This window comes from Eschrichtius robustus, chromosome 13 (genome assembly GCF_028021215.1).
Source record: "Eschrichtius robustus isolate mEscRob2 chromosome 13, mEscRob2.pri, whole genome shotgun sequence".
Lineage (NCBI taxonomy): Eukaryota > Metazoa > Chordata > Mammalia > Artiodactyla > Eschrichtiidae > Eschrichtius > Eschrichtius robustus.
This window is the reverse complement of record NC_090836.1, coordinates 60,247,114-60,274,384: the sequence shown is the minus strand read 5'-3', so window position 1 is coordinate 60,274,384 and position 27,271 is coordinate 60,247,114. Positions and strand designations below refer to the sequence as shown.

The window sequence follows — 27,271 nt, the reverse complement described above, 5'->3', positions numbered from 1 at the left end:
CTAAAGGCAATGGAAATAACATACAGGAAAGGGGGAAAATACCCTACGAAAGGACACGTCAAACAAATATTTTCATTTCTTCTATTATGACCTATAGGGGTAAAAAAGGAAACCTTGTAAATAAGGTCATTTTTTCTCAGGACCTTAGAGAGTCTAGAAGACAATTTCAGATAAAGCATTGAAGTAAGCACCCAATGAACGACGCGATGCTTAGAACTGAGAGGTACAAGCCCAGAGGTTCTGTATATGAAGACCTCAAATAATCTGAGCACCTAATTATGCGCAGCTTTAAGCAATGATCTGACACCATAGCCTAAGGTTGAGGGAGGGAAGCAGACATACTAAAGCTCAGCAGGTACTAACAAATTCAGTAATAAACTCTTCCTTCTTTGAACAGTTATCAGCCTACCTCAGCAAGAAGACACATACCAGTTCTGATTTCCCGCATTATATTTTATCAGTAAAATTCTTAATTTGCTAAATAGTACAACCAATATATCCAACAGTCACGAGTGGAATAAATTGTTTTATGCTATGAAGAATGCAAAAAGCACCACCTAGTGGCAGGCAGCTCCAACAAACAGAGGCACAAGATTCTGCCACTGTAAAAAGGTAAAACAGCCTCCTATAGATCAAAGGAGACTTTTGTTGCAATTAACTAAAACCCTATGAGTTGGTTTGTTAGAGCTTAAGGTCTCTTTTTTCAAAATCCACCATAATTACCAACATCTATTTTTAAAAACTGAGGATAGGGAAAGTAGACAATCACCTTGTTGCCTCAAATGAATATTTGGGGAAAATTATTCAGATACTGCTTTATTATTTAACAGCATTTTGAACTTAACTAAACTTTAATAAAGCCAGTATTTTTTTTTTTTTTTTAAATCTTCTGGCCACGCCACACGGCTTGTGGGATCTTAGTTCCCCAGCCAGGGATTGAACCCGGGCCACGGCAATGAAAGCGCCAAGTCCTAAACAACGGACTGCCAGGGCGTTCCCTAAGACCAGTTATTATTAAAATGGCTAACTATTTTAATAACATAATTAATATTTTAAACAAAAAAAATCCCTCTACTAAATAACTACTATTTCTTTGAACAATAAGTGCTCATAATGGATTAACAGCGCAGACCAAGTCACAAAACTGCCTGTCAGTGACTGACACCTTTCCAAAGTTCAAGACCTTTTTGGCTATGTTCTTTTAAAAGCAAGAGAGCTAAAGCTTGCGGTTGAGGCTCATATCTGTTTCAATACTACTGTGCAGCCACACTGGGAACTTTCTAATAGGCTTACAACACCTGAAAATAAGAATAACCACCAAAGTAAGCACTTACTTGAAAGTATAGTACAATAAAGGCTAGGGGGGAAAACTGACTGAAGCTATTGGAGAGGAAAAGGCTATCCTGCTAAGAATACTAAAAATTTTATCTTCTTTAAAAATACCTATTTGAATTAAGAACAAGGAAGGGATACACCCATTGCTAAGGTCAGACGGCCTAATAGCAATAAAGAGCTAGAACTTTATTTTGCTTAGACTGGATGGTGTGTGGCCTAGTGGAAAGAAATTTTTAAATCTGATAAAACTTGTTTTTAAGTCCTGGCTCATTTCAAAACTATAAGATTTGGGGCAAATTACTTAACCCCTTAGTCTCACTTTGTACAAATGTAGCTAATAAACTTTGCAAGGTTGATGTGAAAATAAGATATATGTAAAAAGCCTAGCACACAGGACGTGTTCAATAGAGTATTTTTCAGCCATCACAGTGAATGATCGCAGTGAATGATCAAATGGAAAATGATCAGAGTGAATGGTCAAATGGAAAACCAATACTGTTATGAGAGAATTAAACCCATGATCATTAACACACTTCCTACCACAACCCTGGTTGGCTTCGGAAATCCCTTAACCACCCCTCCCCCAATTTAGTTCGGTTTGCTTCTGTGCTATCACAGCACACCCCCAACCCCTTGATACCATGTATCATAATGTACAATAAAAGCCTGTTTTTCTCTCTCACCCTACATGATAAGCTCTGGGGAGACAAGGACCATATCTATTTTTTAACTTATTCACTACATTATTCTCAAAGCCTGGTACATAGCCAGCAATATATACTATTGGTTAAGTATACGGGCTTGAAGTAGCAGACAGACCTGAATTAAAATCCCAGGTCTATCTCTATATACTATGTGGTTTGGGAAGTATCAAGCTCTCTAAGTCCATTTTCTCATGTGTAAAATGGAAATGGCAACAATGCTTTCTTGCCGTGTTGTCAGGAGGCTTAAATGAAATAAGTGTGTATTCTTAGAATAGTACCTGGCACTCAATAAATGGTAACTATTATTAATAATAAATATTTGTTTAACAAACATACAAATGTTAAGGACAGACTAGAAACAAAATACTCTATTAAACAGAGCAACCACAGCCAAGAGTGCTGATCAATGGATTAACTAAAACTAGAGGGAAAAGTCTCTGCTAGCGAAGTATGGAGTTCTCTCTTCCTGCTTTACACATTATCAGTGATTTAGATAAGGACCTAGAAGGTTCGGCATCTAATTTACACATGAAAAAGCTAGTAGATTATATATCAAACATAAACATTCAGAAACATATGACAAGTTGAAATTCCTACGCTTAGGTTTAAATAATTTAGTTATGTAGGAAGACGGGGAAAGCCTGACAGAAGAGCAATACTTATAAAAAAGGAATTCTGATTTTTGTTAACCATAATCTATGTAAAAGAGAAACTGAGTTGACATGACTGCTAAAAAGTATATGCAATCTTGGGCAATGCTGGTAGAAGGACAGTAAGAAGATTTTAAAAAAGAGAGAGCTATGGTATACATTGACTCGACGATGTTTGGATTCTAGTATTCATTTCAAGTGTAGGAGACACACTGATACACTGAAATAAACCTAGGAAAAAATAATCAGGATGATGAGGATGTCTGAAAGTTAGCCCAAACAGTTGAAAACCTAGGGAAGATTTTAGGTGAACCATCCAAGTAGGCTTCAAATGTTTGAAGGACTGTCTTGTGTAAAGGGAAAGGAACAAATATTTGTCATATGCCTACTCTATGCCAAGTGTTTTCCAAATCATTATTTAGTCTTCATCACAATCCTACGAGGTAGTATTATTTTGAAGTTAGTTTTAAAACAGGAGAGAAAATAAACACTGAACGTATACAGAATGAAATGAAAATCAAGACACGGAAAAAATAATGCAGATGTCCATCAACAGCAAAAGGAGAAACTGTGTAATATGCATAGAATTAAGTATTAGATAGCAAAGAGAGTAAAATGAACTACAACTATATACAAGAACATAGAGGAATCTTGTAAACATAATGTAAAGCCAAAAAAACAGACAGAAAAGCTCCCATACTATATGATCCTATTTATTTGAAATTCAGAACAAAACCAATCCATGCAGTAAAAAGTCAGGATTATGTCTGGGGGTAGGGGATGGTGAGGGGAAGGCAACTGGGGTAGTGTTGGGATAAGAAAGGAGCACAAAAAAAAAAAAAAAAAGAAAAGAAAAGGGCTTCTAATGTACTGGTGGGGCTTCTAATGTACTGGTTACACAGATATGGTAACTTCATGAAATTTTCCTTTTGTGGTAAATGGGCTCTCAAAATTCGTCCAACTCTGAATTACAAACAGAATTCCATGTCACACTTGCCAATGGAAAAGGGAGAGTGAGAGCTTTTTATACTTTATACCAAACATTAATAAACATTATATAACATGAAGTGAGACGTATCTAACCCTACTTGGGGGCAGTAAGCTACCAGATTCAATATTACTAAACCTTCTTAGAATATGAACATGAAGAATACAAAGTTTAAGTTAATTATCCTAAGTTTATTCACCCAGCTAATTTTTTTTTTTTTTTTGGCCGTGCTGCGAGGCTTGTGGGATCTTAGGTCCCCGTAGCAGAGACTGAACCCGTGCCCCCCTGCAGTGGAAGTGCATAGCACTAACCACTGGACCACCAGGGAATTCCCACCCAGCTAATTTTTTAAATGTTACTTTGTAACCTTGGCCCAGTAACAAGTTCTTGAGGCTTCTTTGACTTTCCTTTTTTCTTTCTTTTTTTTTTTTTTTAAGATTTTTTAGATGTGGACCATTTTTAAAGCCTTTATTGAATTTGTTACAATATCGCCTCTGTTTTATGTTTTGGTTTTTTGGCCCCAAGGCATGTGGGATCTTAGCTCCCTAATCAGGGATGGAACCCAAACCCGCTGCATTGGAAGGCGAAGTCTTAACCACTGGACTGCCAGGGAAATCCCTTCTTTGACTTTCTTAAGAATATGTTAGCTATGTTTCTTAGAATGTGTTAGTTCCTTCCTCTCTTCTGAGAGATAACCAGAATCCCAAATCATCAAATCTTTAGTCATTCACCTACTGTGACCACTTCCACTCCCAGTAAGTCCGATATACCAGACAGACAAAAGCAGGCCAAACTCACTAATGACTAGCTGCAGCTTTGGTCCCAAACTCCTATGTGGTCTACGACTCCAGTGTTCTTGTTTGAAATATTCCCACCATGTAGCCTAACATCTAGCATCTAGACTAAAAAGCAGGCCAGATTAGCTCCTGTTCCTCTCCCAAAACTTGCACCCTGATCTGGACCTGTAAAGTTTACCAATCTAATGGTGACAAAATGTAAGAAATGTAAACTCAGGTTAACACAAAAAAATTCTTAAGGCTAAAAGCAGAATTTGCCCACGATGACTACTCCATTCTATGTCCTCCACTAAAACTACCCTGGTTTCTCCCAAGCCGTTTATCAGTTATATAAAAATGAAGAGAGAAAACAGCCTGAGGCTATTCATAAGGATTAATATCTTAAGCAGAGGAGTCTGAATGACTTCAATTTGAATCCCATCTCTGATAGCTGCATGATATTGAGCAAGTTATTAAGTACGTTATCTCCAGGGCTCAGCTTCCTCTACAAAGCCCTCATAGGGTTGTGAAGATTACATGATATAATGTCCACTGAGTACACAGCACAGTGTCTGGAACACTTTATTGCCCAATAATTAGCTGTTATATCATACAAATAATACTCTAAAGAAAAAGGAAACCAAAGAGAAATGCCATAAGTCCAACAGTGAGTTCTAGAGTTGTTTCACTTTACCTCTTAAGATATTTCTCCAGTCTAGTATATCATGATCTACTTATACCTTTGGAGTCAAATTTGTTCTTAACTCAAAAATGTGTATAGTTAAATATATAGAACAAGAACACAGCTTAAGTCATTGATTTTAATTATACTGTAAAGCAGTTGATGAACTCTTCTTTTCTAAAATAATCTTAAGATGAAAAACCAAAGGTCAAGTTGAAGCAAGGCTGGGGGACTTGAAGCCCTACATGTTTAGGGCTTCCCACTTGCTCCCCAAAGGCATTCCTTGAAGTATGGATGTCTGAATCTCCTGAAAGATCACTTCCAAATCCTTAATTATACTAAAATATTAAATACTAAAATACCACTCTTCTTTTCTCATGTAACTTTAAAATGAAAATTACTTATTTACTATTCTTTAATAAAGTGTTAAGGAAACAAAGGACATTTTTAAAAAGTAATGATGCTTACCAACTATACATAAACAGATTTCATTTCCCAACATTTTCCGTAATTCTTTGACCCAGTTTTTAACCTGTGTACACAAAAGAGTAAATATGAAAACAAATCCTGTAACAATGACTACCATTACAACACCTCAAAACTCAACACTGTCAAAATACCTCAAAATTTTGTCTAACAGTCCATGTATTTAGTTATTACTAGGAATGATTCACTGTAGGATCATTTATATCGCAAACCACACACACAAACATCCAATGGAAAGATTTCTCTCTATATCTACACATAAGAATAAACAGAAGCATCTCTAATTACAAACTTTCATAACTGCCCATAAATCCAAGCAAAGCGGTTCACCAAAGCAAAAGCATGTCAGTTCCAGCTTCTGATAATAGATGCTTATAGAGAATCACTTTGGACTTAAGAAAACATGGGCTTAATTAAAAATCTTTTGTACCCCAACTGGGTCCCAAATAGAGGGCATAGGAGCTTCTGTGTCACACATTTAAAGGAAAAACAAAATGTACATAGGTACCAAAAAGAGTAAAATAAAATTTCATCCTTTGGTGTAGGATAGGTTTCTTCAAGTTCAGCGCTACTGATATTTTGGCTCAGATAGTTCTTTGTTGTGAGGGACTGTCCTGTGCAATGTATGATGCTTAGCAGTATCCCTGGCTTCCTACCCACTAGATACCAGTTCCATCCTCCAGGTGTGACAATCAAAGATGTCTCTAGACATTGCTGCCCCCTGGTGGAGAGCCACTGGTGCACAATGACTCCAGTGGCAAACTGATTCTTCACTACGGATGGAGCAGAGCTACAGGCACGGTTGGGAGTAAACTGAAATTAAGTAATTTTTTTTTTTTTTTTAAGTGCTGGGCTTCCTTCCTTCCGTCCTTTCTTTCTTTCCCTCTCTCTCTCTTTTGCTGCGTTGGGTCTCAGGTGTGGCACACAGGCTCTTCGTTGCAGTGCGTGGGCTGTCTAGTTGTGGTGCGCGGGCTCCAGAGTGCGCGGGCTCAGTAGTTGCAGCGCTCGGGTTTAGTTGCCCCGCGGCATGTGGGATCTTAGTTCCCCGACCAGGGATTGAACCCACGTCCCCTGCATTAAAAGGTGGATTCTTAACCACTGGACCACCAGCGAAGTCCCTGAAATTAAGTAATCTTTGAACTCATGATTTTAAATATACTGATTATAATAAAACAGGATAAAGAACCAACTTGGGATACCTACTTTCATTTTTGTGTAATGGAATTTAGTACGTATGTAATCAAATGACACAGAACTTATATACCTTCCTAAAAAAAATACACACACATCTACAAACTACAAGAATTACATTAGATATGTGTGGTAAGCATTTACTGTGCATATGTTCCTATGCACAAAGTAACAGTTGCACACGCCTATTCTCTGCAAGAATGCAAAGGAACTGTAGTAAACACAAAATCTTTATAAAAACAAAGGTAATCAACAATTTATAATAGCACTGAACTACACTTTTCTCAGTACAGTCCCATCTTTTTGTTTCATTCACATATATGTATACCATGTTCAGAGAAGCATTTAACTTCCACCCTTAGTTGATTTCATATAAGAAAAATCTGACAGTACTGGTATAAAATGTACATCCTCATCACTTCAAAGGAAACATGCCAGAATCCAATTATGTATTATATTACCCTACTCCCTGTAAATATAGTATCACGACCTACTAAATCTAACCAATTTTTTAAAAATTTATTATTCATCTGCAATCAGATCCCCCTCCACAGGCATCCTACTCATTACCCCCATACACTCTGTGATGAATTAAAGATGGTCACCAATTCTTTGCCAAGAGTCTATTTCCTCTCTCTTTGACTCTGGGCTAGCCTTGTAACTTGCTTTGACCAAGAAAATGTGGCAGAACTAAAGCCATGCCAATTCCAGACTAAAGCCTTAAGAAGGTCAGGCAGCTACACTCTTGGGATCCAGCTGTCACATAAGAAGCTTTGGCTGGAATATGGAATAATGAGAGCATGTGGAGAGAGTACTGGAGAATGAGACACCAAATGGAGTGAGAGGCCATGTGGAGGAAAACCAGGCCCTCCTGGATCCAGGTTCCCACCCAGCCAAACCCCCAGTTCAATGCAGCTGCATGAGTGACTCCACTGACACCACATGGAGCAGAGGACTTGCCCAGTCAACCCTCAAAAAACCACAGGAAATAATAAATCATTGTTTTAAGTCACCAAATTTTGGGGGTTTTGTTATACAGCCAGAGATAACTGGTCACTTTTCAACCTAATAGACTCCACCTTCTTTTAAGCAATAAAATACTTAAACCATTTCTTTTTATGCCAAAAAGGCAGGAAGGGATAACAAACAGCACCCCAAATATATAACTTTTTAAAATATCATTAAATCTGAAAGCTACCTATTGCTTCATTTTTCTACTCCTTGGACTAAGTTTTTCCACATGGCATTAATAATCCAAGGGCTAACTTGTACATCTGCTTCATCAGTTAAATACTAGGAAATAAAATAAAAATAAAACACTAAAAAGGCAAGTAATTTCAACAAGTACAAACCTGTAACTCAAGGCAAGAAAAGTTTCTACCTTGGAAATTACCCCCTTTAGTTAAACATCCTTGACAAAGTTATTCCAAGAAGGGCTTTCAAAGAAAAAGTCAAATAAGTAACTAGTCACAATCCTAATTGTGATGAGAATTCAGAGGTAAGTTTAATGGTCACTCATCTTTGGTCCCAAACAACTATAAAAATTCTTTATTTTTGGTGAATGTTTAAAGAGGGGTTAAAAAAAAAATGGAGGAGCTTTAAAACAAACACTACCTAGATTGTCCTTTTAAAATTTACATTATATCCTCCAGGAAATTTAGTGAGAAGAAAGAGCTTAAACTTGATTTAGTTCTTCGTTTTCCTCCCCACAGTTATGGAACCTGCCCATGCAGCCATATCAAGTTTTCAGGTGGCCAGTGTGTATGTAACCAAAAAAAGTATGTGATTTTTCTTTAATAGGGAGAAAAAGAGCCTCTATATTTTTCTGAAGCTTTACTTCAGATTATTTCCCTTTCCTAATATCTGAGAAAGCCATGTAATAAACTATTAATAAATGATATCCATATTGTTAACATGAATTAAATGCTCCATTAAAAAATATGAGTGGTCATCATTTATGCACAAACTATACTTTACCTTTAAAGCCAAGGCTAATCACATTAGTAAACAAAAGTATGTTAATGCAGACTTGAAAAAAACAGTGTTGTTCTATTAAGTCATCTACCCATAAGTAAACAGAATACCTTCTGAAAAGAATCTTCATCTGTTATATCATAAACTAAAATAGCTCCATTTGAATCTCTGTAGTAAATTGGACCCAATGCATGGAATCTCTCTTGACCTGCTGTATCCTAAATAAAGCAATAAACGCTCATTAGATCAGAAGAAAAAATACATCTGTTATTATAACTACAGTGAACTTTTGTTTAATTGGAAAGTGGGGTATAAAGTTATAGATAACCCCAAAACACTGTTAAAAGAAACAAAACAGGTTACAAATAAAATTTTTAAGTCAAGTTATAATCAATATTTAATGTTTTACTGTTATATAAAGATTACTTCTCCCCTCCCCAACTTTCCTCCTCCTCAGCAATCTTCCCACCCTCACTAAAAAACCATTTCAGTTGCCAAAGGGTCAGAATGGGTCACAATGGCATTATAAGCCAGGAACAGGCCTTGCACTAAATTTAGGTTCTCCCCAGAGAGAGGAGACAAGGAGAAAGAGCACGCACCAGGACCACCTGCCAACAGGTACACTACTGCATTATCCTTGCCATACTCTCCACTGGCCATTCCCTTGGAGGATTAGAATATGGAGATGGGGGAAAAAAGGCCAGGCAGGCTGTCCACCCCTTTCTCTGACATGGAATCCCTCTGAGTTGACCCTTCTCCAGCTGAAAAGTTATGATAGAACTATTCATGTATACAATTGTATGCAAGATAAAATTCTTAGCCAGATTTTAGAAAAAAATGTTTATTTAAAAAAGGTTTTGGCTAAACTTCAGTTAACTAAAATAAATCCAGAAATTCTTGAGCCGATTAGTTATGAGAGAACCAGGAATAGGTACTGTAGGCCTTCACTCATACAGTTGAAAAGGTTAACTTACCCATATAGCAAGATTTACTCTTTTCCCACCAATATTTAACTTCTTTGTTAAGAATGATGCCTAAGAAAAGAGAGATATACATTAAACAATGTTTCACATAAAATAACATTTTTTATTCTCAAAACTACAGATGAATGAATCATATCAATATGAAATAAGTTATCTGGGAGAAAAAGTAATCACTGAGTTTTTATTAATGATTAAACATTATTTCCACTGAAGACAGAACATTATTTTTACTCTAATCTAAGAAAAAGATATTTTGATTTATGAATACAAGTTATGAAAAGTACAAAAAAATGGGTAAATATGTTTTCTTAGTTTTTTCCTCATTACAGCATTTTCTTCACATTTAATTTGATGCCACCTAGCTACTCATTACAGAAAGCGTCTAAGAGACTTCTAAGATGAAATAACAGAAATGTTTACTGATAGTTAACTGTATGAATGCCATTATTATTGGAAATTTTCCTGCAATTATTTCATAATTCAATTAAACTATATCTAATAATTGCCCTAGGTACTGATGCCACAGAAATGAAAGGAAATGGTTCCAGCTTTCAAGGAGCTTATAGTCCACTGCAGAAATTAAAATATAAAGACAATTAAAATACCATGTGATAATCGCTAAAATGGACCGTCTTGCCAAGTATACTATAAGGAAAAGGCTGAGGAAGGAAGTGTAAAGCCTGCTTGGATAAGTCACAGAAGGCTTCAGAAAGAAGGTAATGATCTCCCCTTTAGGAGTAGTAGGGGTTTTTCCTGACAGATGGGTGAAGCCACCGAAGCCTGAAACACATAACTCCCCACCCTATGGGAAACTCCAAGTTGGTCTGGTGGATGCTAGAGATGAGATTACAAAGATAAGCAAAGGTTGAATTAATCGAAAAAAAAGTCCTGACTCTATATCTAAGCCTATGGACTTTACCTTGTGGGTCTCAATAAAATGTGTTCCAAGACACTAGACAAGTTTTTTGTTTTTTAATGTATACCACAGTCAGGTATATTTGGGGACTGCTGTATATTGCTCTATATCCCCTCTGTGCATTCACAGTACCCACTAGCACACTAAAATTCTGCCAAAAGGAAGGCTGACTAACTGCATTTATACAAGCATTTCCCAAACTCATTTGACTTCTTTTTCCCTAAAGAAACACCTAACTCATCCAAAGGAGTGTTAGGAAATAATACTGTTGACAATGGATAATCAATGAAGGGTTTCTAAGCAGTGAGGACATATAAGATCTATTTTTAAGAGAATGACTATGATAGGAAGAAAGAACAGGACTAGACCTGGAAGACAGGAGTCTATTTTAAAGTTGGAAAGAAAAACAGAAAGGGCCTGAACTAAGTGCATGAGGATAGAAAAGAGAGAACCGAATCAAGTAATTGAAGAGGGAATATAATCAGAAACCAGAGCCAGTTGACATGTTTAAAAAAGGAACAAAGAGCCAACTTCAAAGCTATGCAGAGACAGCCACATTTAAGTGTATATATATAGAAGAAAGTGCAGAGATGGAAAGTAAAACAGATAAAAGGCTAGGATGGTGAAATTATTACTGAAGGAGAAGGAACCTAGATTTCAGGAAGGACTTTCTGCTGTATGTATACCAAGGGAAATTAAAACTAAGAAAAGGCCACTAGATTTAGTGATTAACTAAGGAATCTACAGAGACACAAATGGCAGAACTGAGATCAAATCCAGGAATGTCTGCCTTCAGAGCCCAAGCTACACTCAAAATATTTTATTAAATAAAACACAGGTTAGGGGCCTTCCCTGGTGGCGCAGTGGTTAAGAATCCGCCTGCTAACGCAGGGGCACGGGTTCGAGCCCCGGTCCGGGAAGATCCCACATGCCGCGGAGCAACTAAGCCCGTGCACCACAGCTACTGAGCCTGTGCTCTAGGCCCGTGAGCCACAACTACTGAAGCCCGCGCGCCTAGAGCCCGTGCTCCACAACAAGAGAAGCCACCCAATGAGAAGGCCACACACCGCAACGAAGAGTAGCCCCCGCTCACGGCAATTAGAGAAAGCCCGCGTACAATGAAGACCCAACGCAGCCAAAAAAAAAAAAAAATAAATAGAATAAATACATTTATTTAAAAAAAAAAAACAAAACACAGGTTATATAGAAAAGGGTATAAAATGAATTCAATGGCAAAACGACAAAGAAATAACTTAGAATATGAGAAGACCAAATACATGTTATGACAATAAATATGAATAAAGGACTATTTCCCACTCATAGCATAAGGGTGAAGACTATCGACTTTGAAGCAGAACTTTGGATTTGAATCTCGGCCTTGCCACTTATTAGCTGTATAATTTATTTGAACTCAACCATTTGTTCTGTTTCAATATCAATGTTATATAAAGAAACTCAAAACCTGACTCCTATCCTAATATTTAATAGGTAAGTAAACTTAAATGCCTCCCTCTCTTCTTTCAAACGTATTTAAAGTTAAACTGATCTTCCCTCCAAAATCGGCTTTCCATTCCAACATTAGTATTTTGATCACATTCTCCAAGTCACTGAGGTTTAGAATCTTAGGAATATCATCACTGAATATTCTTCCTCCCCTGTCATCCCATATTTTAAAAAAACCTACCAAGCCTTGTCTTCATATTTCCTCTGGAGGTCTATGACCACCAGTCTCATATTATGTCATAATATAAGTACCTTTGGTCTCACCTCACACTCTGGTTCTCTGGTCTACATGCTAAATTATCCTCCCAAAGCCTCCATGATTAAAAACAAACAAAGAAACCATTATCATATCCATAGCTGAGCTCTCTAATAAGTTACCATTTTTAATAAGTATGCTTGCACTACATCCCTGCTGGCAGCTAATACCATAATAGCCTTTTTGTCATGAGTTTTGTGGGGATTTCTCAGCAGACGGGAGTGAATTATAGCTGATAAAGCTCTATCATTTCCTTTCCACTATTCCCTCTGAAACTTACCATCACTCTCCCATGGTAAGTTCAGAGACAGTGTTAAGTCTCTCCTAAGGAACTACGGATGTATAAAACAATTTTATGGAAAGAGTGCTCATCACAGTGACGATTATTAAAAAAAAAAAGAAAGAAAGAGAAAAGGAAAGAAGAAGAAAAAGAAAAGAAATAACCTAAGTGTCCATCAATAGGCTATTTTTCAAAAATATACAAATATAGTCCATCCATACAGTGAGACACTACGCAGTCATTTCCACCACTATTGCTAATACTAGCTAACAGTTATTTGAATGCTTACCTTCCACCAAGTACTGTGCTATGCACTTTTTACAAAATCATTCATAAGCTTCTCCTTTATAAAAGTCAGGGAGCCCTAATCTACAAATAAAAGTCTCAAAGCCTATCTTTGTATCCAAGGACCTCCACCATTTGTCCACATCTATCTTCCCAAGAAAGCTTCCAGTATTTCTCTACTTACTTGGAAACTCATATAGTCTATATTATACATTCCCTCCAATTCTGTTTGTTCATAAAATTCCTCCCTAATTTGGGCCTATTCTTTCTCTATCTGGATCTCACCTATCAAGACCAGTTCATGACCTACACTCTTCTTCCTTGAATTTTTAAGTTTTCTCATACCACCCAGACAACCCACAGTGAATTTCTCTATGCAGGAGGACTTTGGGGAACCTAATCTTGTAATATACAGCACATACCCACCTTGTATTTTAAGTTAACTTTTCATGGGTATAAGTCTTCTGTTAACTAGAGTACATATTTTTATTTATTTAACACTTTCACAGTGCTTATAATGAAATGGGCAGTGTTCTAAAAGCTGTTCCATATTAATTTACTTCTCCTAACACTGTGATTAGATATAATTATTATCCAAATATTACAGATGTGGAAACAGAGACAAAGGAATGGTAAGTATATTGTCCAAGGTCACACAGCAAGTGACAGAGTAGGATTTGAAATGAAGGCAGTCTGGCTCCAGACATGACTCATAACCACTATGCTATGGTACCTCCCAGAATGAGATGTGAGCTAACACTTCTTCTCTAACAGAGGGGGCAGGGGGAACCATAGTGCTGCCCGCAGCGGACTTGCAAATGTTGTTACTGTAGATAAATATATCCACAATGTGACTGGTATAACTCAATTTACATAAAAGATGTGTTCCTAAAAGTTTCCTTATAAACCAAATTATTTTAACTCAAATATCTGATGCATTAGTAAAGCACCTTACCACAGGGTCCCCACTGTATCTTTTTTTTCCTTCATAAAAAAACTTAAGTCCCACTCTATGAAAAGAGTCCTTCTGTAATACAAATCATCTCATTTTACATACACCCTAAGTTTTTAATATTTTATAAATATTTTCTTAAAGAACAAACATCTGTTTTAAAAACAAAAACAATTATATTTGAGAATAAAGCTGCAAGATTTTATGTAACATCAAGACAGCAGCAAACGATCAAATGGTTGAAATCTGTTTTGGTCTTTTTTTCCTACTACCTCTACGACGCATACTTAATTTGGCGAGACTACTGAGATACCATTCATGGTTATATAATACTTACTCTGGGGCAGAGGTTCTTAATTCTGTTACATGGTAGTAAGAGTGGGAGGGAGGCATGATCACAGACTTCTTTGAGAATCTGATGAAAGCTATGAACCCACTCACTCTCAAGAAAACTGCTCATATGCACATATAAAATTTTTTTTCACACACTTTCCCAAGGGATTTCTAAATCCCTGGCAATATCTCCGTGAAGAACCCCATCTAGAAAGAGCAGGGGAGAGTGGCATAAACATCAATTCAAAGGTTCTAGGAATATGGGAAGGAAAAAAAAATAGGACATACTATGTGCCACCATGCTTTGGCTTTCTCATTTATTCTTCGTAACAACCCTGTGAAGTAGGTAATTAGCCCTATTTACATTTGTGAACCTGAGATTTAAAGAAATACAGTGACTCACCCAAGGTCAGCCAACTCAGTCAGGTACTGCAGTGGGTGGAAGCCTGTCTGACTCCACAGTGCTTTTTCCATTGCACAAAGCTGCCTATTCCAGAACATTCACACATTCTTAACTTGGCACTCCTCCACTTGGACACTAAGTGTTCCTGGACACCAACTCATCTCCCAAAATATTCTCAGGGTAGGCACAAAGTAATGAGGATCAAAGTAATGGTACATTTCCCACCTTACTCCTCCAAACCTGGAGTTACAGCACCACTATTTCTTTTAATTCCAATGATTTCATCTTCCAAACTTTAGGGGTACTGACAGACTTAACAATCTCATTAGACACCTGTCATCTGCACCTGATGCTTATTTACCCAACATCTTATCTGAAATCATAATGGATATTTTTTTAATCGCTATTAAAAAAATAAGATTATAGGAGAGATAAAATAAGAACAAAGTACATTTGCCAAATGAAAGTCTTTTCATAACTTGTTTCATTAATGTTTTAATGTTTTTTTGTCTGTTTTTGTTAGCCAGATCACTTGTTCTTGCTAATCACTGGCAAAGCAAAATACCTAATGCAGCACAGTAACTGACTGTGGACAAATACCTTCCTGTCTTTATCTAAGTTCAATAGACTTTCATTAATAATATGTGTGTATAACTCTTAGAGGAAAACATAGGAAGAACACTCTTTGACATAAATCACAGCAAGATCTTTTTTGATCCACCTCCTAGAGTAATGGAAATAAAAACAAAAATAAACAAATGGGACCTAATGAAACTTCAAAGCTTTTGCACAGCAAAGGAAACCATAAATAAGACAAAAAGACAACCCTCAGAATGGGAGAAAATATTTGCAAAGAAATCAACAGACAAAGGATTAATCTCCAAAATATATAAACAGCTCATGCAGCTCAATATTAAAGAAACAAACAACCCAATCCAAAAATGGGCAAAAGACCTAAATAGACATTTCTCCAAAGAAGACATAGAGATGGCCAAGAAGCACATGAAAAGCTGCTCAACATCACTGATTATTAGAGAAATGCAAATCAAAACTACAATGAGGTATCACCTCACACCACTTAGAATGGGCATCATCAGAAAATCTACAAACAACAAATGCTGGAGAGGGTGTGGAGAAAAGGGAACCCTCTTGCACTGTTGGTGGGAATGTAAACTGATACAACCACTATGGAGAACAGTATGGAAGTTCCTTAAAAAACTAAAAATAGAACTACCATACGACCCAGCAATCCCACTACTGGGCATATACCCTGAGAAAACCATACAAAAAGACACACGCACCCCAATGTTCATTGCAGCACTATTTACAATAGGCAGGTCCTGGAAGCAACCTAAATGCCCATCGACAGACGAATGGATAAAGAAGATGTGGTACATATATACAATGGAATATTACTCAGCCATAAAAAGGAATGAAATTGAGTCATTTGTTGAGACATGGATGGATCTAGAGACTGTCATACAGAGTGAAGTAAGTCAGAAAGAGAAAAACAAATATCGTATATTAACACATGTATGTGGAACCTAGAAAAGTGGTACAGATGAGCCGGTTTGCAGGACAGAAGTTGAGACACAGATGTAGATAACAGACGTATGGACACCAAGGGGGGAAAACCGCGGTGGGGTGGGGATGGTGGTGTGCTGAATTGGGTGATTGGGATTGACATGTATACATTGATGTGTATAAAATTGATGACTAATAAGAACCTGCAGTATTAAAAAAATAAATAAATAAAATAATATGTGTGTATATACTTAAACAGTTATATTATTTTTGCTACAGTTACTAACACTGTTTCAGGCTTAAGTATTTAAAGTATCTATTGGGAGTTCCCTGGCGGTCCAGTGGTTAGAACTCGGTGCTTTCCCTGCCGTGGCCCGGCTTCAATCCCTGGTTGGGGAACTAAGATCCCTCAAGCAGGAAAAAAAAAAAAAAAAAAGCATCTATTAACTACTTTCAACTTAAGACATGGACATGAAAGGATTCAGCAAGATAATTCATAAAATTAGTCCTCTGTAGTAAGGCAATAAAAATTAGCTGACAAAAAACTAAGATGAATTGCTACAATGGCAAAATCACATTACAATATATAAATGTAACAAATTAACATATTGTACACCTTAAGTTTATACAATGTTATACTTCAAATATATTTTAATTAAAAAAAAGAAAGAAAGAAAACTAAGCTGGGTGCTTGAATACTTCATTTCTTGTCCTTTGTTTCTAAAAAGAGATATTATAATCAATTTAGAGTCCAAGTAAATACTTTGAAAAGGAGAGTCAAAAAGTCACTTCTAAGGACTAGCTCAAAACACAAAGCAGAAAACAGCAGTCAGATATGGAATATTTATATATTAGGAGTTCAAAGCCATAATTCAGAAAAACTCTTCTTAAAAAAAAAAAAAATCATCTACCCTTCTATAGCCCACATACTCAAGTAAAGTACTAAGGGAAAAGGGAAAGATTTGAACTACTGTATTTTATAAAGATATTGTAAACAGACTGGCTGAATCAACAATAAAGTGGCTTCAAGAACTACTTAGAAGATACTTCAGACATTTAAAACATTAATCTTACAAATAAGGAAATTAAGATTCCTAGACCAGGGGACTGTGACACCAAGTATAAAACCAACTGCTAGAACCTGAATGCCAAGTGTTTCTCTGGAGGTTAAGGTGTATGGAAGAAAAAAAAAGTAGTTGACCTAGCTTAAGAAAAAACGGTACACCATTACTATATGTGGGACCTCAGAAATCTAATCCAAGTCTCAGTTTCCTCATTTGCCAAACTGTTAGCATACTATCTGTATTCCCATCCAACTTTACAGCACTGCTTTGCTAATCAAATGACAGGCACCTACCCTAGACTTCAGGAGGCAGATAGGTGGAACTCCAGTTAGAATTCTAAAAGGGAAGATGATTTATGGTTCTGATTATAAAGAATGTTACTTTTACACAGGAGACTAGTTGAAAGTGATAGAAGACATTTAAATTAGAGTGCATAATCTTACACTAAGGGGAAAAAGAGGATTCAGCTAAAGAAAAGGAAGTGATCACCCAGGAGCACAAATATAGAGAGATAAACCAAAGACAATCAAAATGGCACAAGCATTTAAGAATAAAGAAGAAAACTAACAGCTGGTTAAAGTACCTTACTCATTTTTTTTTTTTTTTTTAATTTATTTATGGCTGTGCTGGGTCCTCGTTTCCGTGCGAGGGCTCTCTCTAGCTGCGGCAAGCAGGGACCACTCTTCATCGCGGTGCGCGGGCCTCTCACTATTGTGGCCTCCCTTGTTGCGGAGCACAGGCTCCAGGCGCGCAGGCTCAGTAATTGTGGCTCACGGGCCCAGTTGCTCCCCGGCACGTGGGATCCTCCCAGACCAGGGCTCGAACCCGTGTCCCCTGCATTAGCAGGCAGACTCTCAACCACTGCGCCACCAGGGAAGCCCCCTTACTCATCTTTATATTCCCCCGTTGGCTCAATGTTTGACATGTAACAGGTATGAAATAAATTCTTGAATTTGACTGCTTAGGTTCAGCAGCTAATTCCAGAGAAAAAGCAGTAAGCCCCTCACTCCAACTGTCTTTCTTGTCTCTGTCAAGTTTAATATAACCCCAAACCAATGAGAAAATCACATAAGAAAGCTTTGAGGACTCTATACAAGATCAAGTTTTCTTTGTAAGCAAGGTAAAGGATCTTGAGTTCTCGGAGAGCTCACCTACAACATTACTTCATAATTATCAGTAACCTAGGAGGAGGTCTGCAAAAAGGGAGCAGTACTAAAACACCAAAGCATAGCAAATGTCACAATTTTCAAAAAAGAAGTGACTTTCCATAAATGTCAATCCCAGACAAAACTCTAGCATGGATAACAAACAAATACATATGTATGCATAAAAATATAAAACGTAGCAGTCCCTCAGACCACATGCATTCTCAAAATAATTCATGTCAAATTAACCCCATTACCTTTTTGACTGGGTTACTATGGAAAGAAACCAACACAAATTAAGCACCAACTATTCATCCAACAGCAGACATTGCTTAAACAAACACTGTGCCAGGAGGTTTAAATACTATGGCTCTCTAATCCACATAAAAATCCTATGAGTGAGAGTCTCCCATTTCATGGATAAAGAGCCAGCTACAAACAGTAAAATAATCTGCCAAAATCATGACGGCTAAAAAGCAGGAGCCAAAAATTCAAACTAACTTCAAAGTCCTGTCCCTTTTTACTACATCATATGGCCTCCTAATGCAGAAAAAACAATGTATCTTGTTCTTCTGCAAGCATTTGACAAAGTATCTCATGATATCCCCTATGGGCAAGACTGATGTAGCTAGGGCAAAAAAAGTTAGGAGATTTGTAACGCTGGAGTAGCCATTTTCATTAGAGGCTTCTTGTCCACTAGGTAGTAGCCCACAGCAGTCAGTCTTGTTTCCTGTTTCCATTACCATTAATATGTGTAACACTCCATTCATAACTGTTTCTCAGTCAAGAGGAAAGAGGACTGTGGCCTGTGCATGGTCTGGAAAAAGCCCCACCCTAAGATTCTGCATATTTAAAGAGAAATATACCTCTGGTCACGTGTCACTGGACTATAGTGAGACTTGTGAAGAGCTTTGTACTTGGCCCTCTCTCTCCCCTTTCTTTCAGAGTCTGTTAATGACTGATGAGAACACTGAAGACATTCTTACCAAATCCTCAGGTGACAAAGTTAAAATGAGTAGCTAATGCAGCAGTAGAGACCATGCCTTATTTTTCTTTGCATGTCCAGGACCCAACCTAGTGGCTGACCCACAGGAGCTCCATCAATGTTTCTTGAATTACAAAATCAAAATTCAAAAGGATATTAACAGACACTAACCACTGGAGTAAGTTTATCAAAGCCAACTTTAATGGATCAAATTCATTAGTGAAAAAAAGATTTAACTACAAAATCAAAGGAAAATGAACAAATGTAAAGTCTCTTTCTTCTTTCCTCCCTCCCTCCCTCCCTCCCTCCGTCTCTTTTTTTCAGCAAATAAGTCTAAGACAGCAGGCCCAATATTAATCAATGGGACAGCTGCCGAAAAGCTCAAATAATCTTTTCTGTAATACTTCAGTATTAGAAAAGGATTCTCCACAGGGGAGGTGATAGCCTGCACTTCTTTGCACAGTTCAAACCACACTTGGAATCATTTCTACAGCTCAAGGCATCATATTTTAAGAAAAGTGAACAATGATTAGTGAGTGTCTAGAAGAGATGTCAAAATAGTGATATGATTTAGAACAATGTTATAGGAGATCCACTAAAAGGAACCAGAGCTGTTTACCCAAAAGAAGACAAGACTCAAGGGAACGTAATAGCCATTTTCAACTATCAGAAGGGACGCCATGCGTGACTAAGATTCAGAGAGCAGGGAAAGAGATTTTGTCTCTAGACACAGAAAAATGAATTGGAAAGTAGACCTGTCCAAAAATGAAATGTGCCACCTCAGGACATAGAGTTTTCCACCTTCTATAACAGTTCATCTCACCTCCAAGATGTTCAGACTAAAGTAGGCAATCACTTGACTGAAATATTAAACAAAAGACTGAATTAGTGAACCATAAATTATCTTGGGTTCCTCTCAGTCTTTAAAATAGGAATGCATGAGAGTGTACTTTGCAAAGCATAAAATATTTTACAAAGATAGGTAGTAGGTAGTTCCGTCGACAAGAAAAAAGGGAAACTCTTCCCCTCATATCTTATGATGCATTAGCTCCTCTCCATCTGGAAATGAAAGGCATACAAGACTGTGTCTTATAAGTCTCATGAAAGTCAAATTTCTCTGAAAACATTATTTAAAAAGATGAAATGAACTGATATCTAAGAGAAGGAGATTGAATATAATGCTGTTTCCATACACCGGTACGCAGCAAAATCCTCAATTCTGGAACATAATCCAGATATCGTTTGTGATGACAGTTACATGCTATGCTTTTGATACTAGAGATCTACCATAACTTCATTCTCTCCTATGTATCAGTAGATTTCAGTGGTTTCCTCTCAGATATTTAAAATCTTTAGCCAGCTTTTAGCTTTGAGGATGTTTTTGGAATGTATAATGAAAGTGTAATTTTTAGGTTGAAGGGTTAAATTATCTTTAAAAAAATTAAGAGCTCAATTACAATGGTCTTCTCTTTCCTCTAAGGTCTGTAGCACAAAAGAAATCACTAAGGGGTGGTTTACCAATATCCAGAGATAGTATGACTTATTGCTCAAAATCTGAAGTCATAACTAGATTCAAATTTCAGCTTGGGCACCAAGACTTGTGGCAGTAAGATAACCAGGAAATTACTCAACTCAACCATGCCTGTTTCATCACCTGTAAAATGAGGCTAATAAAACTATCCACCTCAAAGGCTGTCATAGGAACTAAAAGATAGACGAAAAGTAAAATACTCAGTAAGAACTCACTAAATGTTAGCTATTGTTATTACTTTACCTAAATGAATTTCTAAATTTCCAACTGAGCATAGGTATTTACCCTAAGAATTTCCTTGATCTCACTAATAACACTCAACTGTAATTATCAAAATCGTGTTGTGACCTTGTATAAGACTGTAGGGGAAAAATGCAGGTTCCTGACATTCACTTTTTCAGATAGTATGCTTTATATAGGAGTAAAAACAGAGGTGTAAAAATAGAACATGGAATCAGAACCAGAGCATCTTTGTAAATTCTAGACTCAGTGGTTTAATAATAGCATCAAACATCAAATGTCACAACAATTAGGAGACTGTGCATTCTATTAAATAGTGTCCATGTACTTACACACTACACAATCACTAATTAAGATCTATTGTGCAATTTGGGTTAATAATAATAAAGATGGAGAGCTTACACTGGACCAGCTCCTAAGTGCTTTTGTGTATACTTGTCCTGACAACCCAATGAACTAGATACTATTATTATGGCCATTTTAACAGATGAAGAAACTTAGGCACAGACAGGTTAATTAACTTGTCCAAGATCACACAGCTAGTTTAAACGGATGGAGGTGTGATATGAACCTAGACAATCAGGCTCAAAATTTCATTAGACTTGACTGCCTCTGACTGAATTGATCAAGGCAGATTCGCTGGATATTCTTCTTCTAATACGTGAAAACTGATTTCTTTGGAAGCGGGGGAGACTCCAACGACCTCAAAGGCCTGACTTCACGCCCAATTAACGATTACATTTTAACACTTTTCTGACTAACAATCACGTTATCTGCAGATGAAAGCCGGCCCTACATTACAAGCAAAGAAAATAAATAGCAGCGGCAGCTAAGCTGTTAGTTTGAGGACCAACTGTTGGCCAGTATTCACATGACGTTTCCATGTGAATATGGGTCGACCCACATCGCCGAATATGTGACCCACAAGTCAGACCCACGCAGGCAGCAATGGAACTGCGTAACCCACTCGGGCAAGCGGTCAATTCAAAAACCCTCCGGGGAGGGATGTCTTGCCAATCAGCACGTTACTCGAAGACAGGACAAAATGGAACTTGCACAAACACTTAGTCATCAGTAAGCGCTGAAGTTACAAATCACCTAGTTAGCAAAATCAAACCCGCAGCTAAATTCCTAATTCCGAAAGAAAGAAAAAGGGCTGACGCTGGGTTGACTGACTGGAGGGTGAAGGCACCTAGGGCCCAAGCGGAAGCAAATCAAAGGGGAAACACTAGCCCACCGATGGAGATTCCATGACACGCGCAGCCACACTGGGGACTTTTCAGGGCCCTTCCACTCCCCTCCCAACAGCCTGTCCTTACGTCTCCAGGCTGCCCCGACAACGCGTGTTCCCAGGGCGAATTCGGAAAGGCAATCCGAACGCGGAGGTGACAGGCCTGAGATCTGAGAGCCCAGGCCCAGACGACGGTGGCAGCAAAGTCCTCAGAGCCCCGGAGGAGTAGGGGCCCCGAGGCGCCACCTCCCGCTCCCCGGGGCCCGCACCTGCAGAGTGGTGATGTGCTTGTCGTTGAACTTGTTCTCGCAGTAGCGCAGCACCAGCGACGTCTTTCCCACGCAGCCTTCCCCCAGCAGCACCACCTTGAACGAGTAGGCTCGCCCGGCCGCCGCCCCGCCGCCGCCGGCCGCAGCCATCCCGTCGCGTCCTCGCCGCCGGAGCCCTAGAGCCGCGCCGAGCTCTCCACAGCCGCCGCAGCGCCTTCACAGCCGCGGCCCGAGCAGCACCCCCGCACCGGAGCTGCTAACCCCGGGCGCCGTCTCCACTCCCGCCTCCGGGCGAGGCCTGGAAAGGCCGAGGGAAAGTCCGAGAATGAAGGGCCCCAGCCACCACGTCAGGCACCCGACGAAAGGCGAACAGCGTTCCCTCTCCGCCTCCCTCTAATGGCGTCTCCTTCCTCCTACGTCACACTTCGGGTCACATGACCGCCGCGGCCCCTGGGACTCGGCCCAGGAGAACATGCCTGGACGTGGGCGGGGCTTCTGCGCCTCCTCCCGGGGGCGAGCTGGACGCGAGGGGAGCTCGTCTGGGCCGTCTCCCGCGGAGCTAGGCCGTCTGCGGGCCACCACCACGCTGCAGTTGGTGGGAACCTGCGGGAATAAGGAATGAATAATTAGAGGCAAGCCCAGCTCAGGTGGAATGTTGAAGTGCAGAATGTTCTCGTTCTTGCCCAGGGGATGTCCACAAGGCTAATGACCTCTCCCATCCGGGGTCCCCGTAAACCAAACCTGCCAAGGTGTCCTTCAGTATCTTGACAGTGTTTCTCTGGGGGATCCCAAATCCTAGCTATTGAACTGCTTTCAGTTCCCCAGACCACCTGGACTCATCCTCATCTTTCAGGTCTCAGCTTAAACAGGAAAGGCTTCCCTGACCACCCATCCTTCTCCCTCTGTCCTTCCATCACTCTCCCCACCCAAGTTAGGTATTTCATAACACCGGTATACCTTGTCTAGCGGCGCTTACCACGCTTCGTGGAAATTACTTTGCTGAATATTTGTCTTTCCTTATTAGGCTGTAGATTTGTTAAGGACAAGAACTAGGTGAGACGTGCTTTGACTTTCTGACTCCAAATGCCAGGCACATAAGAGGCATTCTATAAATATTTGGGGATGAATGAGTAAACAATACATCTTAAGCCATTATGCCTTGGTTTCCCAGTTTTTCTGTCTTCCATGAAGCTTCCCGTTCCCCCACCATTAAACTTCTGACCTTCCATATTGACTCCACCTTGACAGACCTGGCTTGTTTGATGATCACTTATATTTCCTCATCTGCCTCCCCTTTCTTTCATGAAATACACTCTTCCAAGAAACCATACTAGTGTTTCTAAAAGTTTGCAACTAGAAATATGGTGTCAGTTAGGTAAACATATTCTTTCTCATGAGACTCCTTTTCCATGTCAAGCCAGATAGTCCATTCATTCATTCAACAAATATTTGAAGGTGCCCACCACGTGCCAGGCACTGTGCTGAACAAGATACAATGTCTTTCACTGCAGCACTATTTGCAATAGCCAGGACATGGAAGCAACCTAAGTGTCCATTGACAGATGAATGGATAGAGAAGATGTGGCACCTATATACAATGGAATATTACTCAGCCATACATGAAACGAAATTGAGTTATTTGTAGTGAGATGGATGGACCTAGAGTCTGTCATACAGAGTGAAGTAAGTCAGAAAGAGAAAAACAAATACCGTATGATAACACATATATATGGAATCTAAAAAAAAAAAAGTTCTGAAGAACCTAGGGGCAGGACAGGAATAAAGACGCAGACATAGAGAATGGACTTGAGGACATGGGAAGGGGAAGGGTAAGCTGGGACTGACTAAGTGAGAGAGTGGCATGGACATATATACACTACCAAATGTAAAATAGATAGCTAGTGGGAAGCAGCTGCATAGCACAGGGAGATCAGCTCGGTGCTTTGTGACCACCTAGAGCGGTGGGATAGGGAGGGTGGGAGGGAGACGCAAGAGGGAGGGGATATGGGGATATATGTATATGTATAGCTGATTCACTTTGTTATACAGCAGAAACTAACACACCATTGTAAAGCAATTATACTCCAATAAAGACGTTAAAAAAAAAAAGATACAATGTCTTTGTCATCAAGAACTTACTCTTTAGCAGGAAAGACAGACACAGGCCATTATATGATAGAATGCTTTCATCTTGATAAAGCAGTTCAGGGTATTTTGCAAATGTACATGGGGACCCAACTGGTTTAGCGTACTAGGGAAATCTCCTGGTATGCTACCTTTGATATACCCAATGCTACATTTGGGTAGGAGTAACGTAGGCAAGAAGGAAGGAGAGCTTTGCCAGCAGAGAGAATAGCATGTTCTACAGCCTTGAGGTAGGAAGGAGCATCTGAAGATGAGAAACAAGTGCGAGAAGAACACGGAGAGCTTCAGATGAGACTGGCATGGAAACCAGGAATCAATACTGAAAGGACCTTTCACCAAACGAAGGGTTTTAATTAAAGGGGCTGATATAATCAGATTTGACTTTTAAAAGATCGCTCTGGCTGTAATTTGAAAAATGGATTGGAGAAGGATAATACCACTTCAATTTATTTAGAATCAGCCATTAAAGAGACCTTATGTTTTTAAAAAAAATATCCTCTACTTCTCTCTGCATTCCTCCTCTCAGGGTCTTTGCATATTCATGAATTCTTCCAGAATAAGGAAGAAACTTCATTTTGAAGGGGGCCCTTTCCATTATCCATTCTGAATTCTTAATATTGGATTGAAATTTGCCTCTCTCTGCCTGCAATTAATTGTTCCTCATCCAACCTACACAACATGTATCTAATCTCTATTCTTTGTGAAACATCTTTATACATATGAAGAAAGCTGTATGATCTTCCTTTAAGCCTTTTTTCTTCCCTTCTCTTTTCAATATAGCCAATGCTCTCAACCACTGTTCAAATGATATGGATCCCAGATCATTTAATAGCTTGATCATCTTAGAATCTACATGCAGTACTTTGTATTTATCACTGAAAAACAATGCAAATTATTTTATTGTAAAATAAAATAAGTTTCAAGTTAAAATAATTTTCCAGGTTTAGCTTACACTGGGATTTAAGGAATGTGTTGCAAATGTTCACAGATTATAATAAGTCGGTTTGGCAAAACTTTGAGCACAGAGTGGGTAAATATAGATGTAAGTTGTGGCAGGTTGGTAATGGCCCCTCAAAGACATCAGGTTTGAATACCTTGTGCCTGTAAATGTTACCTTATTTGGAAAATGGGTCTTTTCAGATGTGATTAAATTTAGGATCTTGAGATGAAGAAATTTTTTTGGATTATCTGGGTGGGCCCAAAGGCAATCACAAATATCCTTATAAGAGGAAAGCAGAAGGAGATGCTACACACACAAAAGAGAAGGCAATGTGACCATGGAGACAGAGATTAGAGCGAGGCAGCCACAAGCCAAGGAAAGCTGACAGCCACCAGAAGCTAAAAGAGATGAATAGATTTCCCCCCAGAGTCTCTGGAGGGAGTACAGCCCTGCCAACAAATTCATTTCAACCTAGTGAAACTGATTTTGGACTCCTGAACTCCAGAACTGGAAGAGACTAAATATATGTTGTTTTACGCCACTAAGTTTGTGATAATTTGTTACAGAAGCCATAGGAAACTAATACATAAGTATACTGGAGCTACACAAGTGGCTTATATTAGTCTAAGCATTGAAAGAAATTCCGGCTAATTCTGGGATAGCTTGTGTGCTCATAAGAACTTAGATCAGTTTGGGAGTCAACTGTGATTGGTCTGTATAAACTTGATAGAAGATGCCACAAAAAACTGGAACTCTAATTCCTTCATAGATGGGAGCTACAAAAATGTGAGGACTCCTCAGTCAGTAGATAACTCAAAATAGATTCCTGATTGGTGAGGGCTGAGGCATGGTAGGGTGCAAATTCCAAAGCATATAGCTCCTTTTCACCAAAAACAATCGTCTTCCTGCCTCCCTCTCCCACCCACCCAAAAAAACCCCCAAACCCCAAGCATAATTATACAGGTGAAATCTACTTAACCATGAATGTGTAGCACAGTATCATATGGGAAAAGTTGCCACAGAAAGGTAATGTGTAGCTCTAATAGCTTCTGTAAGAGGGGAAGAATCATCCCACCAGTTTTGTGGTGGTTATCAGATTTGGTTTATGGACTACTTTTAAAGTCTGTAAGTCCTAGTTTTTTTAATGGCCCCTTCTTTCTCTCCCTGTTCTTATACTATATTGTGGATTAAGACCAACCTCATGGTCTCTAGTGTGACTACCTGGGGCTCTCAACTGTTGAATTTTGATGAACTATCCAGTATTGAAGAGTCAGGTAATGCTTATTTGTTCATTTGGTAGGGAGGGTGACTGTCGATGGCCTTTTGTACGTCCTTGTTTCATTCATTCTTTGTTCATTCATTCATCATTGAACAAGTATTTATTTAGCATTTACTATGTGTCAGATACGGTACTACAAATGTAATCCTGTCAGACATGACTTCTGCCCTTAAGGAATTTATAATCTAATGGGCACCACAAATAATTAAAAGTTACAATAA

The 27,271-nt window shown here is 38.7% G+C and overlaps 1 protein-coding gene across 1 annotated transcript in view; it reads right to left on the bottom strand.

Moving 5' to 3' along the window:
- The window catches only part of RAB21 (RAB21, member RAS oncogene family), a 30,897-nt gene extending 7,803 nt beyond the window's left edge, over window positions 1-23,094 (bottom strand). Inside the window, exons 1-4 of the mRNA XM_068559688.1 lie at window positions 22,687-23,094; window positions 9,761-9,820; window positions 8,897-9,004; window positions 5,604-5,667 (exon numbers count right to left, since the gene is read on the bottom strand). Coding sequence (XP_068415789.1) covers window positions 5,604-5,667; window positions 8,897-9,004; window positions 9,761-9,820; window positions 22,687-22,836 — 382 coding nt within the window. The 5' untranslated portion in view covers window positions 22,837-23,094. The remainder of the gene's footprint in view (window positions 1-5,603; window positions 5,668-8,896; window positions 9,005-9,760; window positions 9,821-22,686) is intronic.
- Window positions 23,095-27,271: the final 4,177 nt, after the last annotated feature.